Source organism: Rhincodon typus, chromosome 5 (assembly GCF_021869965.1).
Source record: "Rhincodon typus isolate 14 chromosome 5, sRhiTyp1.1, whole genome shotgun sequence".
Taxonomy (NCBI): Eukaryota; Metazoa; Chordata; class Chondrichthyes; order Orectolobiformes; family Rhincodontidae; genus Rhincodon; species Rhincodon typus.
Window position 1 is genome coordinate 104,711,118 of NC_063336.1, and position 18,287 is coordinate 104,729,404.

At 37.9% G+C, this 18,287-nt stretch overlaps 1 protein-coding gene across 1 annotated transcript in view; it reads right to left on the reverse strand.

Moving 5' to 3' along the window:
• Positions 1-14,785: 14,785 nt before the first annotated feature.
• Positions 14,786-18,287, reverse strand: part of nol10 (nucleolar protein 10) — a 46,162-nt gene continuing 42,660 nt past the window's right edge. Inside the window, exons 20-21 of the mRNA XM_020511446.2 lie at positions 16,899-17,001; positions 14,786-15,187 (exon numbers count right to left, since the gene is read on the reverse strand). Coding sequence (XP_020367035.2) covers positions 15,068-15,187; positions 16,899-17,001 — 223 coding nt within the window. The 3' untranslated portion in view covers positions 14,786-15,067. The remainder of the gene's footprint in view (positions 15,188-16,898; positions 17,002-18,287) is intronic.

An 18,287-nucleotide genomic window follows, 5' to 3' on the forward strand; every position in this document is an offset into this window, starting at 1 on the left:
TCCCGACCCACGTCAAATAGAAAACCAAACCTTTCTGAAGCGTAGAGGTACTTTTATATGGAAAGCTGCTATTTCAATCCAGTTTGATACTTCCTTACTAAACTTGCTGATTGTAATTACACCCTCCAATCAGTGATGAGACTGTGGAGTATCAGGTTTACTCCTCACGAATTCCTCACTGTAGATCATCCATTGGACTTAGCTATCACAGAAGACATTGAACTAGAGTAAAAGCAAATCATCTTTAATCCTGAGGGACAGTCTCAGCAAGAAGACTGCGGAGAAATTCAAGTTGAAGAAAATTCAGATATGTGTCAACAATTTAGTTAGGCCATATGGGTTAGTCGTTCAAAACACAACCACAATACCCATACACATTTCTGGTGCAGATTGCGCTGTATATTATGTTGATATTAGCATGTGCAGTGTGAATATGCTAGAATCATAATGTTAATTTGACATCTGCTGCTACTTTGGAATTAATGCTCAGCTAATACTGTCTCATGCACAGATGAGCATCAGGAAGGATCCACCACCAATGCTATTTAAAGGGATCACTAATTTATTTCAGGTTATTTGGTGAATGATTTCTACTGGCTTAAAACCCCTTGTTTCCAATACTAACCAGGCAAAAACTATCCACTTACCTTCCTGCAATATTTCTGGCCAGTCTTCCAATGGAGAATCCAGGTTTCCAAGAACTATTACTGAGAGAGGGAGAAAGAGAGATTTGCAACTTCTGGGGTTTCTCCCTTACTGACCGTCTCTAGGTTTATGAAAACAGAACTCAGGTCGAAAATGGGCTGCTAGATAACCATCACCGCAGAAGCCCCCACAGTTTTTCCAAAACTAGGCTTTTCAGCAACTGTCATAAACCCTAGCTGCTATGTCCTTAAAAGAGTTGCTTATCTTTTATGCACTTAACTTTCCGTAAATGGCAGGTAAACCACAGCACACATTAAACTTTGAATTTCATTTCCAAGAAACATGATGGTAAAACCTCTTTCAATCCAGAAAGTGTTCCATATCTTAGTTTTCCACACTGTCCATGAATACAAATAAGTATTCCCAACAATTTGCTCAATGATAGCATCTGCTCCTGATCATTTTCAGCATTGAATGCAAAAAGCAATTCAAATGTTTCAAATGTTAAGACACAAATTGATGTGTCAATGCCTGGAGTGTGACAGTATTGAATCCCCCTGAATTTGATAAATTAGGAAGGATACTGGCCTGTATAGCCTACATCATTGACAACATTAATATGTTCTCTGTTAGGGTCTGCAAGCTTGAAGTCAAATCTATCAAAAAGATTTTCCCTCAAAAGTTCTGTCTTTAGCTACATAGAATGTGAATCTCTCATTGGTGATGTTTTTGTAGAAAATGTGATTGTTTCCAAAAGTAAAAGCTGCCAGGGATCTAAGCTGCTATGCTCAAGGCAGTGGGGTGCGTATGTTTCTGTGTTGGTTCCTTGAGACTGCTCCACTATTCAATAAGATCACAGTTGATTTATTTGTGTCTTGAATTCCACAATCCCATCTACCCAATAATCTTTGATTCCTTTACCTTGAGATGTAGTGACTGTTTTAGAGACAAACACATAACTATTTAGCTGTGACTTCACCAGTCCATGGAAAGTATAGAGTCATAGAGTTATACAGCACAGAAACAGACCCTTCGGTCCAATTTGTCCATGCCGACCTTGTTTCCCAAACTAAACTAGTCTCATTTGGCTGTGTTTGGCCCATATCTCTCTCAACCTTTCCTATTCATGTACCTGTCCAAATGTCTTCTAAATGTTGTAACTGTACCTGCATCTACCACTTCCTCTGGCAGTTCATTCCACATATGAACCACTTTCGGTGTGAAAAAGTTGTCCGTTAGGTTCCTTTAAAATCTTCCCCCTCTCGCTTTAAACGTATGCTTTCTAGTTTTGATCTCCCCTACCTTAGGGAAAAGACCTTTGCTATTCATCTTATCTATGCCTTTCATGATTTTATAAACCTCTATAAGGTCACCCTTCAACTTTCTACGTTCCAGGGCAAAAAGTCTTAGCCTCTTCTTATAACTTAAACTCTCCAGTCCTGGTAACATCCTTGTATATCTTTTCTGCACACTTTTCAATTTAATAAAGTCAATCTTATAGCAGGGTGACCATAACAGTACACAGTACTCCAAAAATAGCCTCACCAATGTCTTTATAGCTGTCCCAACTCCTAAACTCAATGCTCTGATCAGTGAAGGCAAGCATGCCTTTCAAGGAGCTATGTACCTGAACCCCTAGGTCTTTCTGTTCGAAAACACTCTCCAGAGCCCTACCATTAACTGCATAAATACTTTTCCTGGTTTGTTTTATCAAAATGCAACATCCCTCATTTATCTAAATTAAACTCCATCTGCCACACCTCGGCTCATTGGCCCAGCTTAGGCCCAGGATGTTTAGAATGATGTCATTTTGTGTATAGAATTGTGTCAGTAACACTTTGTTTTGAAAAAGTATTTGTTGTTAACATTTACCTGTTTAAATGCAATAGTGTTGAGGAAATTAGTGCTTTCTGTGTATGTTGTGTATTTATGTTTAATAGAGCAGTGATGATTATTGAGGATATTGATGACTTCTTATAATTCTGCTGCTGCAAATACCCTAAATGGCAACAAAAATCTAGGAGGGAATGTTACTATGAGAACATTACAGAATAAAGGAGTTAGTGAGAATGATAAAGGAGCCGCTGAAGACCAAAAGGTAACCCTTACAAATATTTAAAGAGAAACCTTCATTAAAAAAATACTTGACATCTGAGTGGCAGTCATGCCTTCAGCCACGTTAATGCTAAAAGCTCTGGAATTTCCTACTTAAACGTCTCTACATCCTCACTCGTTCCCTTCCTTTAATGTATTCTTTAAAACTTAGCTTTTGTCACCTGTCATATTACCTTACATGTTTGTGTAAAAATTTTGATTGAAATTTGAAAGGGCTCAGTGGTTAGCCCTGCTGCCTCACAGTGCCAGGGACCTGGGTTCAATTCCACCCTCAGGTGACTGCCTGTGTGGAATTTGCACATTCTCCCCATGTCTGTGTGGGTTTCTTCAGGGTGCTCCAGTTTCCTCCTTCAGTCAAAAGATGTGCAGGCCAGATGGATTGGCCATGCTAAATTGCTCATAGTGTACAGGGATGTGTAGATTAGGTGGGTTATAGCGGGGTGCGTCTGGGTGGGATGCTTTGAGGTTCAGTGTGGACTTGTTGGGCCAAAGGGCCTGTTTCCACACTGTAGGGATTCTATGATCTATGATAAATGCCATGTGACATTTTACTATGATACTATATAAATTCAAGCTGTTTTTGCTTTGTTGCAACTACAACTTGCTACATTCATGAGTTGGAGTGGAATGGGAGTGGGGAAGGTGCAGTAGAGAAGGGAAAAATAATTTGTCATTGTTCTTATTCCTTACCTCCATCTATTCACAGTTGTTGAAAACCTCCGATGGGAGTCTTTGTATAGAGATCAAGTGGTAGCAAGTGGTGCAGTTATGATAGGCGCAATGTCAAATAGCAAATCAACACCATTAGCATACTTGCATATGAATAAACATTTGGACAAGAGATACAGGGGCAGAGGCACCCATTGAGTAATTGATAAATGAACTTTAGAAGACAAAGGAGAAAATTAGAGGAGCGATAGATTGGGGTGTGTGCTGATGGCAATGAAGGTTGAATATATTAGGAAATCTTTGAAATATTGCCAGTCTACACATGGTCTAGGTTTTTGGAGTTTGGATGTGTTTGTGCTGCTTGCAGATTGCAGCAAGTAAATTTAAACTTTGCTTATAGTTACTTTCGAGCAAGCATTAGGTTATCAGGAGTAATCTTACCCTGGAATGTAACTTGTGGGAGGAAAATACTCAGTAAGTAGTTATGAGCACACAACAGTTGCACTTTTTAGTCTTGGTCAGAACAAACTAGTTATGCCTAGAATATAATCAGTGTTAAACACTTATCTGAAATTGGCAGGAATACAATAAGGAAGATGTTTTGCCCAAGTTATATAGAATCTAATTTTATCTCTTTAACAGGGGGAGGGAGAGAGAGAGATAATGCTAAAATTATACTCCTTTGTTCTTAATTCCCCCAACAATGGAAAACCTTCCTACATATCTATCCCACAAAATCCTTTAAACATTGAGTACACCTCTGAGATCAACCCTCAATACTTAAGGGAATAAACTTACATGTATGCAGACTCCTCTTTTGCATAACTGCAATCAGCTTGGGTACTGCACTCAGTTACTTTTATGTGAGTGCATAACAGATTTACCAGAATGATATGGGGCTTCTGATTAACATATGACCTCAGATTTAGACTTTGCTAAAGCACTCCACCAGATCCTTTCAGTTCAGGAGCCCAAATCCAGCAGGAGACTGCCTGAACCACCACAGCAGCACTTAGCCATTCCATGAAGCTATTTCAGATTCCCCAGAAGCTCCGACCTCACCACCAGACACTCCCAGATGTTGGACTTCTGGAACTGGCTAGATCTTCAAAGTTGCATTATTACTTAAGTGATTTATGCTGTAAATAAAGTATAACAGTGATGTATATACACCCTGCATGATGGTTCTAATACTTAGTGTGTGTTTGAGTGTGTGATTACGTGGACCTCTCGATCAATCAGAATCACTGATGAACCAGGACTCTCCTGATTCCATAGGTGCTGGTTAATAAAAAGTTTGCTCTATACCTATAGAGCTTCTAGCAAATGTAAGTGAGCCACATTGTGAACTTGAAAATAATCTTTTGTCAGTATAATTTGAAGGGCAATTGATATTGTTCAGCAAGTGCTGCTCTATCATAGAATCACAATATGTTATCCAGTACATTAATTACCTCTATGGCTTCCTTGTCCCTGTGCAGGCGAGGTGATTTCTCCTCCTCTCTAACTCCTTCACACAACTCTCCAGGGAATTCAAGAATCTGTGAACCTGCTTCCTGAGTTGTTCTGATACTTGTCTGTTAGTACACCTTCAGTAGAATTAGAAGTTACATCAACTGCACTCAGAAAATTGGTCCTAAACAACACTTGAATGCCAAATATGCAGATGGCTATTTTAGTACAACCAGCCTAAACTAGAGTTTTAAACAGGCTTGTTATCATAACATTCACTAAACATGTGTTTTCACACTTTTCCCAAAATAACCCCTTTGGTTATATCATCTGTGACTTTAGGCATTGCAGGCACTAGGGATAAAGCCTGATGAAACTGGTCCTTCTTGCCACCACTTTCTATGCAAATGGCTAATGCCAAGAAAATGCACCAAAAATAGAAATAATGAAATTTTGCTTTAATATTAATCCACATTCAATTACAACAAATTATATTTGGTTAAAGTAAGCTTGAACTCCAGCTGCACAAAAAAACGTGTGGTCTGAAGACAAATGAATTGCTGTAACTCCGCATTGTTATTGGTCTCTCCATTTTGCTAAGTAGCCAGTAGCATTTGTCACTTGGCTACTATTTCATTAAAAAAGTATCCCAAAGATCCAGTCAAAAAATGTGGAGCTGGAAAAGCACAGCAGGTCAGACAGCATCCGAGGATCAGGAAAGTTAGCGTTTTGGGTTGGAACCCTTCTTCAGGACACTCAGCAACACCTCATTTGCAATCAATTTTGATGTGCATTTCCTGCATTTTAATTAAAGCATTTTAAATATTTTCAATAAATTATGTAAATATGGCTGTGCTTTTGAAATCAATTGAAATGTGGAAAGACACGTCTTCATTTGTTGATGCAGGATTACATTGCCAAAATATAATTAGCATAGAACCTCTAGACAAAGGGTCATAACTCAAGGTTATTTCTAGTCACATAGTGAAGCAATGAAAAATAGCCTTTGTGGCAGCATGAAGTCTGAATGGAATCCTGCCAAATTATCTTATACAAGTTCAAACATACACACAAGGTAATGGAACATTTTACTCACAAAGCAAACACTAAACAGAGGACATCTTTTACATCATTACAATGAATGTGGTATGTAATCTGGGAACAAAACATCTCTTTGTGTTGAAATGCATTTCAAATGTTTAAGTAACTGGACTGAAAGGAGAATAACATTGTATTGATATGGCAGCTGTCAAGATCAAACAAACTTGTGACAACTGGTCAGACACTATGACTCTGAAAATGAGCACCACTTTCATGCCATCTGAGGACATAGCATTAGGTTTCAGATATACACAGAAGGCACTCACACCCTTCATCGTGTCCCTCAAACTCGCCATCATCTCCAAGCATAATAACCCAACAGCTTTTGATTTCTCTGGTTTGGAAATAGGCATTAGAATTTCTCACCAGCATACGTAAAGAGCTAAAATGCACACTGTGACACGCAGAATTGAAAATGTCTAAGCTCAATTGAGCACTGAACATTTTCCGGGTGCCTTGGGGCTGTTTGGAAAATCGATACATTAATTTACAATTTCTACCCCTTGCGTTATGAATCCTTAAAAGCCAAATAATTTCCTATCTCTTTCAAATATATTCAGCCATAACAGGATCTGTGAGCTCTTGCAAATCACCAGCTCTGTCCTTTTGCATATCTGAGTGTGGACATAATTTCACCATCTAGACCTTAAGATCAAGAATTCTCTTCCTGAATTTCTGCGCCACACCTGCTTTACAACTCTCCTTAAAACCTATTTCTTTGATCAACCTCTTAGGTTAACGCCTGTATGATGTGATGTTTTAAGGGATAACTAGGTATGTTATTTCATGGAACTCTATCCCCAGATTCCATCACCTCATTGTGCTTCTGTCCATCTTTAAACACATTTCTTTGATCTAGATTGTGGTCAACAACCCCTTTTTAATCCAAAGAACTTTTTTTCTGAAAAAAAACCTTAAAATTAAATCCATTGACAGTTGCAAGGCAAAAATAAAGAATGGAGTAAAAGCATATCTTAAGCATGTTTTATTTATTGAGAATCTAAGGAACATTATACATTGATGCTACAAAAAAGTTATTTTCTTTAACTTCTCTCCCACACTTCTAAGATTGACTGCAGTTACTATTAAATTTTATACAATTTCAATTGTATTTAGGCTGTGCAAAAATGTAGTTTCTACATTCAGTAGTTAAAACCGTCTTCCTAGAGAATTGTAACAACATATTTACTTTCACTATTAAGTGGATATTTTTGGCAAATAGTTTGAACTTTGCCAACCTGATTCACTATTGCAACTGTTTCTAAGTTACAAAACTTATATGACTGGAGCCTAAACCACGTCTAAACATTGAGAAGGCACTAATGGGATGGCGAAATCTACCCAGTTGATACATACATATATATTTGCAAATTTCCCCACAAAATACTTAGTACTTTCTACTCAATACTGCAGCGAATTTCACTATTATTTTAATGTGATGAATTTTAAGTTTCTTTTGATTGCCCATTTCTTCTAGGAATCTTCTATTTCTGCCACTGTCTTCTTTCATTACATCCATTCGTGTAGACTCTTGGGACATTATGTTGAAACCATGAAATACACGCAAGCTTACATGTTGTAACAATATGACCTATAGTTAGAAAAGGAAAAGAATTACATGATCAATTGGTAGAATAGTCATTATTTTTGTGTTTGGTACTAGCCCTATAGTACATTTATCGATATTGATAGCCCAATACACCATAGTGGCTAGAGCTGGTTGATTTTTTTAAAAAGTGTACTGATACTGGCTTGTTTTAATATTATCTGCAAACAGTACCCCTAGTGGCTTCATTCAGATCATTAATATAGATTGAGAAGAATAAAGGTCCAAATATTGATTCTTGTGGAACGTCATGAGTTGGTATATGGAACCATTATTATGAATGGTAACCCTCTTTGTGAAGGCAAAAAATTTTCTATCTAACTCAGGGTTTCACCTTCCAATTCCACATGATCTAATAATAATGTCTTGTGCAGCACATTATCAAAGTTTTTTGAACGAGCAAATATATTAACATACCTTCATTCATTAATCTAGAAATCTCCTCAAAGAACTCAACTTGGTTGATGAACATAGAAACAAAGAAAATAAGTGCAGGAGTAGGCCATTCAGCCCTTTGAGCCTGCACCACCATTCAATATGATCATGCAATCTCAGTATTTCATTCCTGCCCTCTCTGCATACCTCTTGATCCAGCTGCCTCTTGAATATATCTAGTGAACTGGCAACATTCTTCCCACATCTAGCCTGTCCAGTCCCATCAGGATTTTATATGTTTCTATGAGATTCCCCCCCTCCCCACCAATCTTCTAAATTCCAATGAATACAAACCCAGTCGATCCAGTCTTTCCTCATATGTCAATCCTGCCATCCTGTGAATCCATCTGGTGAACCTTTGCTAGACTCCTTCAATGACAAGAACGTCCTTCCTCAGACTAGGAGACCAAAACTGCACAGAATACTCAAGGTGTGGCCTCACCAACACCCTGTATAACTGCAGCAAGATATCCTTGCTCCGAGTGTCAGGGAAGTCCAGAACAAGGGGTCACAGTCTAAAGGGATCAAGAGGTATGGAGAGAGGGTGGGAATGAGATACTCAAATCTTCTCGCCATGAAAGCCAGCATGCCATTAGCTATCCCCACTGCCTGCTGTACCTGCATGCCAACCTACAGCAAATGTGTCACCATGACACCCAGGTCTTGTTGCACTTCACCTCTTCCTAAACTGCCACCATTCAGATAATAATCTGCCTTCCTGTTTTTGTGACCAAAGTGGATAACCTCACATTTGTACACATTATATTGCATTTGACAAGTATTTGCCCACTCAGCCAGTCTATCCAAGTGACCATGCAGCCTTTTAGCATCCTCCTCACAGCACACACTGCCACCCATCTTAGTGTCATCTGCAAATGTGGAGATATGCCATTCAATTCCTTCATCCAATTTGTTAATGTATATTGTGAACAGCTGAGGTCCCAGCACCGAACTCTGCAGCACCTCACTTGTCACGGCCTGCCACTCTGAAAAGGATCTGTTTATTCCAACTCTCTGCTTCCTGTCTGCCAACCAGTTCTCTATCCATGTCAATACATTACCTCAGACACCATGAGCTTTAATTTTCCTTAATCTCTTGTGTAGAATCTTGTCAAAAGCCTTTTGAAAGTTCAGATACGCAACATCTACTGATTCACCCTTGTCTACTCTACTGGTCACATTCTCAAAATAACCCTTACCTTTACTTCAATACCATCTTGCAAGTACCTAACAACTGTCTCTAGCAATGTGGCTGTACAAAATGTTCTAATGCTCACTTCTGACATCAAGCTTATTGATGTTTGAATAGTAGACGGCATGAGTTTCTCTCCAATCCACATTTTTCAGAACTTTCAGTTGCATATAAGCTAATAACTCGCTGTACACAGATTATTATCTTTGAGTACTTTTCCTTTGGCCAGCAGCTCAATTTATTTAAAACCCCTCCATCTCCACTATAAGGTCTGCATTCATGTTACCATTTACAATTTTAGTGTGTAAAGGTCCTTCCTGAACCCCCCTTATGAGTAACCAAAGAGATCTAGACGCTAAGCTCTGAAATTCCCTTCCTAAATTTCTCTATTTCTCCACTTCATCTTCTTCCTTTAAGATACTCATTAAAACCTATCTCTGTCCAAGCTTTCTGCCCACAAGCTTGATATTTCTTTCTTTGGCTCAATTTTTTATGTAATTGTTCCTGTGAAGCTTCATCTTGGGATATTTTACTTTGTTAAAGGCAATACGGTATATAAATGCACAATTTTGTTAGTTTACTCTTTGGCAATGGTGCCAATCTTATACTTCAACAAAATTTATATCAGATATCCTCACCTATGCACTCCCACCAGAATTACTAGATACTGGTCATGATCGGTAAAAACAACAGCCAACTGCCTCTCAGTGACACAGAGGTGCTGACATGATTGTATTATGCTTACCATTTTGAGACATCGTGATCAGTGAGATTCTAATATTCACTACCTTAACCAGTGAGCTACTGTAGGAAGACATTGCTGAAACCATTTTTGACATAAAGCTTCACTTTGAGTTACACATTTGTCTACAATACATATATTCACATCAGATAAGAACAATGACTTTCTCTGTTATAACTCAATTTGCAACTGAGGTTTTCTGATCCAGCTCAGCTAAATTGGCAGAGTTTTAGATTTTTAGACCTTGCTCTGAACATACAAATTGTGCAAAATGATTAGGAACCTGAGTTCTATGACTGATAGTAAGTATCTTATACAATTCAAGTAATTTTGCTACTTTGTCATCGTTACATTTGCATGCTAGGAGAGATGTTATTCATACCCAAAGCCATGCATTTAGAGTTACAAGGTCATTATATTTTTGACATTGTTGCAAAAATACAGTATTAAAGAAACGTAACTTCTTCACCCCAACAAAATTGTGCCAGAAGAAATTAGTTTAAAGGCACACGACCGTTGTTTAGTAAATCTGTTTGAAGAGGAAGCAAAGCCAGAGCAGTGTTGTGTCATTTTAAATTTGTTTCTTCTGATACCAGTTTTAGAGTAACAGAAATTTTCTGTGGTCCCACATGGTGTCTAAAAAAGCTTTCACTCGGAGTAGCCTTACAGCTACAATGTATGATACTGCACAATCTCAAGGACTTTTCAGGACCTGTTCTGAAGAATTCCAGAATTCTAGCACATTAACTACTTCTGTCAGAATCGCTGTATAACAATGGCTACACTTGGCCAAAACATAATAAATATAAACAAGACTAGGCTATTTAGCACCTTGAAACATCTCTACTTGAGGTCATACTGATCTGATCTGGCCTCAACACCAAATTCTTTACCTCTCATGACCTTTAAGTAATGTTCAATTTTTTTTAAAGAAAAGGTTGTCACAATTGAAGTTTGTCACAATTTCTGTCACTGCTATCATTAAAATTCTGGCTATAAATGTTAAGAGTCATAGTTTAAGAACTTGGTTAAAATTGATTCTACAATGGCAAGATTATTGATCACCCACAGTATTCAAGAAATTACAAAATAAAAGCATTAAGTCTATATTTCCTTCTTTTTGAATGCAGGACATGTAATTAATGATTGAGCTTTGGAGTACAAGAATGTTGCTGGACTAAATTGCATTTTTTAAAAGGATTTAATTTTCCAAATGTAAAAGATCACTGTAGATTTACAACTGTTCTTTGTTGACAGACAGTTGGCCTGTTTCCAAACCTTGATTAATGCTTCTTTTGGTTGGTTACAAGATACTGCCCATCCACCACGTTCAATCTTTTCCTGCTGAGACTGCTATAGTGTTCAATATACATCATCCAGTCTGCTTGGGGGACTTGTACCTTCAACCTCCCACTTTTTGGCACCTAATTTTTGCTCCGATATGAAATAACACAGTACTGCTATCAACAGCAACAGGTTGCATTCACACAGCATGTGCAAGAAAAACAAGGTTAAGACAATTTCTAGAAGCATAAGGAGACAAAAAATAGGTGTTGAATTAAAAGTTTAGATAAAGTATTCGGGCTTTTAAAAAATAAGGAGTATGTGGATGGCAGAAGAGTTTAGGCTGGCAATTGTACTAAAAGTATTTCAGAAGATATTAGCAATAATATTTTGAGTGGGGCTTATGAGATTTGTCGTAAGAATGCACATATCCTGAATTGGCTGAAGATTTTTGTGCAACTAATGGAAATTAGAGATAGAGAGGTTCTAAAGGGATTTAAACACAAGGGTGAAGTCGGTGCTGGGGCACTGGGAATCTGTTCAACATTAAGTTAGTAAGATCAGACTGTAGGATTTTTTTATATTCCAGGGAATATTTGTCTCTCTCCCTAAAGGAAGGATGTTGAAAGACAAGGAGTTATTTGGGCAGTTTCTGGATTGAACATGATCATGTGCTTTCTTGGTTTTATATTCAGCAGTACATAGGCTATGATTTTGATCAATTACAGAAGTCAAAAGCTGTAATGTGTGCTGTATGCCATCTTCTGCTTTTTGGAAATCAAGTGATTTTGAAGCAGCCAAGGCAATAAGTAACAGGTTTATAGCTTTAGTTACTACAAGAGAAAAACAATTTTTTTTAGAACGAGATCTCTGCCCTGTGCTAATAGTTGACCAGGAACCCTCTTGAGTAGTACAATACAATTGCAATCTAGTAAATTTACTTTGAACCACCTCCAATGCAATTTCTTGTATCCTTATATAAAGAGATGAAAATTGCACTTTGCCTTTGCGGTATGGTCTCAATAATGCCCTCTAAAACTCAAGGATACCATCCTGACTTCTAGTGTTTAATTCCTCTCATAATACAGGATCGCATCCCATCTGCCCGGCCCCCTGTGCTCCTCCAGCTTCACACTGTGTTACCCATACAAATTCAAACCTGCACAAGACAACAGCACTTCACAAGAGGCTCCACACCACTGAGGATGTCACCTAGTAAGCGGATGAAACGTCTGCTATCAAACCTCCATGCTCGGCAAACGCACCAACATTTACAACTAGTACCCAAGCTACAAATCTTCACTCAAACCCTGAATATCCTAAATAAATCTAGTCCCATTTGCCAGCATTTGGCCCATATGCCTCTAAACCCTTCCTATTCATATACCCATCCAGATGCCTTTTAAATGTTGTCATTGTATCAGCCTCCACCACTTCCTCTGGCAGCTCATCCCATACATGCACCACCCTCTGGATGAAAAAGTTGGCCCTTAGGTCCCTTTTAAATCTTTCCCCTCTCACATTAAACCTGTGTCCTCTAGTCTTGGACCCCCCCACCCCAGGGAAAGGACCTTGTCTATTTACCTTATCCATGCCCCTCATGATTTTATAAACCTCTATAAGGTCACCCCTCAGCCTCTCCCTATAGCTCAAACCCTCCAACCCTGGCAACATTATTGTAAATCTTTTCTGAACTCTTTCAAGTTTCACAACATCCTTCCTGTAGCAGAGAGACCAGAACTGCACACAATATTCCAAAAGTGGCCTAACCAATGTCCTGTACAGCAGCAACATGACCTCCCAACTCCTATACTCAATGCACTGACCAATGAAGGCAAGCATACCAAACACCTTCTTCACTATCCTATCTACCTGAAACTCCAATTTTAAGGAACTATGAACCTGCACTCCAAAATGTCGTTGTTCAGCAACACTCCCTGGGACCTGCCCATTAAGTGTATAAGTCCTGCCCTGATTTGCTTTTCCAAAATGCAGCACCTCACATTCATCGAAATTAAACTCCATCAGCCCATGTGATTAAAATCCTGTTGTACTCTGAGGTTACCTTATTCGTTGTCCGCGACTGGTCCAATTTTAGTGTCATCTACAAACTTACTAACCCCACCTCCTATATTCACATCCAAATTATTTATATAAATGAAAGAACGTTTTATTCATATGCCATACCTGCATACTAACTTTGTGACTCATACCAGAACACCAAATCGCTCTTTACCTCAGAATTCCCAAGCTTTTTTTATTCTTCTTGCCAAAGTGAACAACTTCACCTTCCAGATAGTTGCCTAATCACTAAAGCTTTCGATATTCATTGGTACATTCCTTGCATCTTCTTTAAAACGTACTTTACTACCCATCTTTGTGTCATCCACAAATTTAGTTAACAACACTTGACAGGTAACATTTGATGCAAAGAATTGAAGTAATGCACTTTCAGAGGAAGGATGAGGTGGGGTCATATATGTTAATTTTGAATGGGATGCATGAAGAGAGTTTCCATACATCAATGTGTTCTGCCACTTTCAAAGATTTGTAAAGCTATTAAGATAAGAGTTTAATGTAGAGAATGAAAGCTTTCTGATTATCAATGGTGTAAAGGGTTATGGTGGTAGTGTGGGTAAAAGACATTTAAGTGATTGATCAGCAGGAAAAATAGAAAAGCAGCATTTATTTAAATTGAGAGATTGCACAGCTGTGGTACAGAGGGATTTTGGTGTCCTAGTATTTGAATTACAAAAAATTAGTATGGAGGTACAGTAAGTAATCAGCATCTTGTGAGGAAAGATTACCCACTGGAGTTTAGAAAAAAGGAGAGGTTATCTTATTGAAATAAGATCCTAAGGGGAGTTGATATTGATACAGTGGATGCTGAAAGAATGTATTTCCTTGTGGGAGACTAGAATTCAAATGTGGAAAATTTCCAAGGGTCACTAGTCTATAGAACTCTCTCTACAATACAGCACTGTAGGCAGTGCCAGGGTAACAAAAAGCTGTGGTAGATAGATTTTTGATTGTCAAGGGAGCCAAACAGCATAGGGAAAGGCAGGAAAGTACAGGCCACAATTAGATCAACCACAGTTTTATCAAATGTTAGAGGAGCTTTACTAGGGTGAACGGCCTTCTAATTCAGATGCAAGGCTAAGGCATGATAAAGGGAGCTGATCTGTATTAACTGCTTGCTTAAATTTTCCACACCCTGCAGGGACAGTGAGAAAAAGGGGAGAGGAGAGGAGCAAATGGGAGGGAAAAAGGCAAAAAGCACTTATTTATATAGGAGACAGCACGAACTGCAGATACTGGAGTCAGAGATAACAAGAAGGGCCTGTAGAAGGGTCCCAACCCAAAACGTCAATTTTTCTGCTCCTCTGATGCTTCTAGACTTTTGCATCTATATACTGAACAAATTCCACTCAAAGAACATGATTGCTGGTTTCATTTGAAACAATAGTATTAATTTAGTTGTTTTTGGTTTCTAGTCAGGATATAGAAAATTCTAACTTAGGGAAAAAAAAGACAAGACAAAATATGAACAATATTTTATAATTTTAAAAAATCTTCTATTTATAAATACAAAATATTTAGTCTTTAATAGAGAATGTTATTCACAAATAGAAATCTTCAGTCTTGCATCTTAAATTCTTCTTGATCATCTAATCTGAAGAAGCAGATAGCAAGAGTTCCTGTCTGGAGCAACTGTAAGTGGATTTTATTTTTGCTTCACTTATTACTGCCGACATCAGTGTTTCGGAATTACTTTGCTCCTACTTATTCACTGAGGAAGTAAAGTAGGAACAGTAGAATTCTTGGTTTAGAAGAATGACTTCCTTTTCATTGCTTTGCCTCGGAGATGTCCTGCAGAACGCCTGAGTCGTCTTCTTTCTTCATGATGCTGCTTTTCAGCCTCTTGTCGCTTCTTTTGTTGTTCCGACTACAAAGGAAAGGTTGAGAGAATGAATAGCTTGTATTTTACATGATATGCAAATCAAAGTGCCTTACATTCAGAAAAAAGAATGAATGCAGCAGAGAATGAGAGGAAGGGAAAATGGACATGTTTAAGCCGGGTAAATCAAAGGCACACATTTTGAGAAAGATCTTGAAAATGGGAAGGCTGGGGACTTACAGATGGCAGAACCTAGTGACCTAATAATCTTACAAATCAGGTGCAGTAGTTACTGGAAGGTTATCAGACACATAAATGGAATTTATAATCAATAGTCCCTTTACAGTTTAGCTAATTTTAAGGTATTTATTCTTCCAGTGAATCCAACCATCCCTTGAAGCAATAAATGCTAGAGCATTTCAGAGGGCTAACTAACAGTCAATCATGTCACTGTGTGTCTGGAATCATGTGTGGGCAGATTTTTTTCCATAAAAGACATTAGTGACTAGAAGCGTTTTTAATCCCCTCAATAAAAATGGTAGTTTCAGAAGCTGCTGAAAAAAAAATTATTTTCCTGTCTGTGTGTTAAGTACAAATCTTTTTAGATTTGCCATAGAAAAAATATGATTAGCAGCATAGAGTTTTCATAGTTTCGAAAAAAAAAACACAAAACAATCAAGAATCCAAACATTCAGTTCTTCCGTTGTGGACTGAGTCAGGTTGTCACATAACCCTAATGTCCCCTTCTACACCTCCTCAAACGTCCCACTCTCACCACTGAACTTCAGGAGGTTGCTTTAATAGTCAATGTTTGTGTTCAAAGTTGCAAGTGTTTATGCTGAGAACAGAACATTTCTTTTGCTACTGTATCAGTATTAAAAGTCAAAAACAGAATGACGCTTAATTAACTGTTAAACAAGGCAACCATATTCCTGACTCAGAACAGTGCTCCTATTGTTCAATTTGATTTTTCCCCATGTCTACACCAACAATGAAATCTTCATGCTGATTTAAGGTTAACATTGTAGTATTTTTAAAAAATAATCTTCATTAGAAAGAAAATTATGTAACATGGATAAAGCTGTTTCTTTAGCATGACTTTGCGCTACAGCATTGAATGCACTCAGTTAGATTTAAATCTTCACTCTCAAAGCAGTAATCTGGCAAATTGCCTATCTAGTCCATTGTCTGTGTACCTTCAAGTCCCTGTTGATGGAGGCCTGCAGTTTATTTAAGGCAGTTACGCAAGATGGGGTTTGTGCTTTATCTCAGTCACATTCATAACAGATCATATGCACTGGATCAGTTTAGTCGTTCCAGGTCAATTACATGAACAATGAATGCTTACCTAACCATCAATGCCCACTCCCCATGAATAATAATAAAATTAAAATAATTCAGTATCAGTAGAGACTCACTGCAATGCTTACTACAGTAACTGGAATCTTCAAAATAGGTGTGAAATTAGATGCTTACCAAGTTGAATTCCTGAAATTGCAACTTCATTATTGTCTAAATCCATAACATTTGACTTTTTATTTAAAAGGAAAGGGTGTCAAGTACTTGCAAATTAGTGTAATCTGATCCATTAAAGAAATTTTCCAATGAGGATAAAATGCTATGTAACAAGATTAAAGTTTTCAGCCCTCCTAATTGATGACCAACATGATATATCATAACACAACAGGGATATTCCTTACTTGGGCACTTACTTTATCACATTGACAAATATTCTATCCTTACTGTGGATGCAACTCACCTTTTTAAGTGTGAATGTTAACTGTTTACTGCCTACAGTGGTATCAGATAGATGAAGTGTTCCAGTCTTTTCTTCATGTTTCAAGCGATCTTCAAGTGTTGTTCTGTACAATCGTGAATAACAATAATGGTAAAGGCAGGAATTAATGTTTTGTATACTTCTACAGGATGACAGTGCCAGAAGTATAAAATATGTAGCATAGTTACACTTAAGTTGATCAGTAATTTTACATTAGAAGACAATCATGGCATGAGATCAAGATCTCAAATATTTTCTGGCTTCTTCCGATCCTTTTGAAAGCAGAGATCATGCTAAGATAGGTTGTCAATAGTCAAACACCTCAAGGACCCCAAAAGATACTGGCTAAAAAAAAGATCAGGTTACTCAACTAATAAAGCATTCTAAATGATTTCTTCACTGACCCAATATCCGCACATGGGTATTTCCAGTAGGTATCATATAGTCATTGAGGATAAGGTCTTCACTAATTTTCTTCACAACAAAGCATTGAGACATTGAAGGTACTTCTATAAACGGCGGGCAGAAGTCAACTGATGCACACAGGCATGGTTCAATAGCATACATACACGCGGGCGAGTGTGCACGCGCAGACCCGCAGTATGCGGTGGTGATGTGGGGGGTGGTTTGGCTGGCAGAACAACACAGTTCATATAAATAACAGATCTACAATTTAACAGTTGGATCCATCATTTACATTTTACAAAATTGCAGTGAGAAAGGACAAACTTCCTTCATATGTTGCCTCTTGAACATCAAAACCATGCATTAACTTTTGAAGTACTGTCACTGTTCTACAGGCAAACTTGGTAGTCAAACTGTATGTTACAAGGACCTACAGACAGTTAGGTTAGGTGAATGATTAGTTACTGTTGATACTGGTGTTAGCTGAACAACTAACACTGTTCAGGACTGAAAGAACTCCCTGTTCTTTTTCAAATAGTGCCACAATATCTTTTACATTATCTGAGCAGGCAGACAAGGCCCATAATTTAATATAATTTAGAAGTGTTCCACTGAAGTGTCTGCATAGATTATGCAAACATACCCAGAAAGGAACATGAACCCACAACTTTGATTTAAAAAAAAGCAAAGCTACCAGCTAAACAAAGCGATACTAAAATTTTCATCAGACGTCCACAAATATTGTTTTACATTCAATTACTTTTCGATACCTTCTATTAAAGAGTAAGAAAGCTTTGCCAGATCGCTCATTGGGAGGTAGGAGAGGAACAATAACATTGTTCTGCCATTCAATGAAATTGTGGTCAATCTGTGTTCTAACATCATTCACTCATTATATCCTGAGTAGCAATAATCCACACAATTCAGATTGAAAATTAATTGGAGTTAGCATCTACTACATTTTTG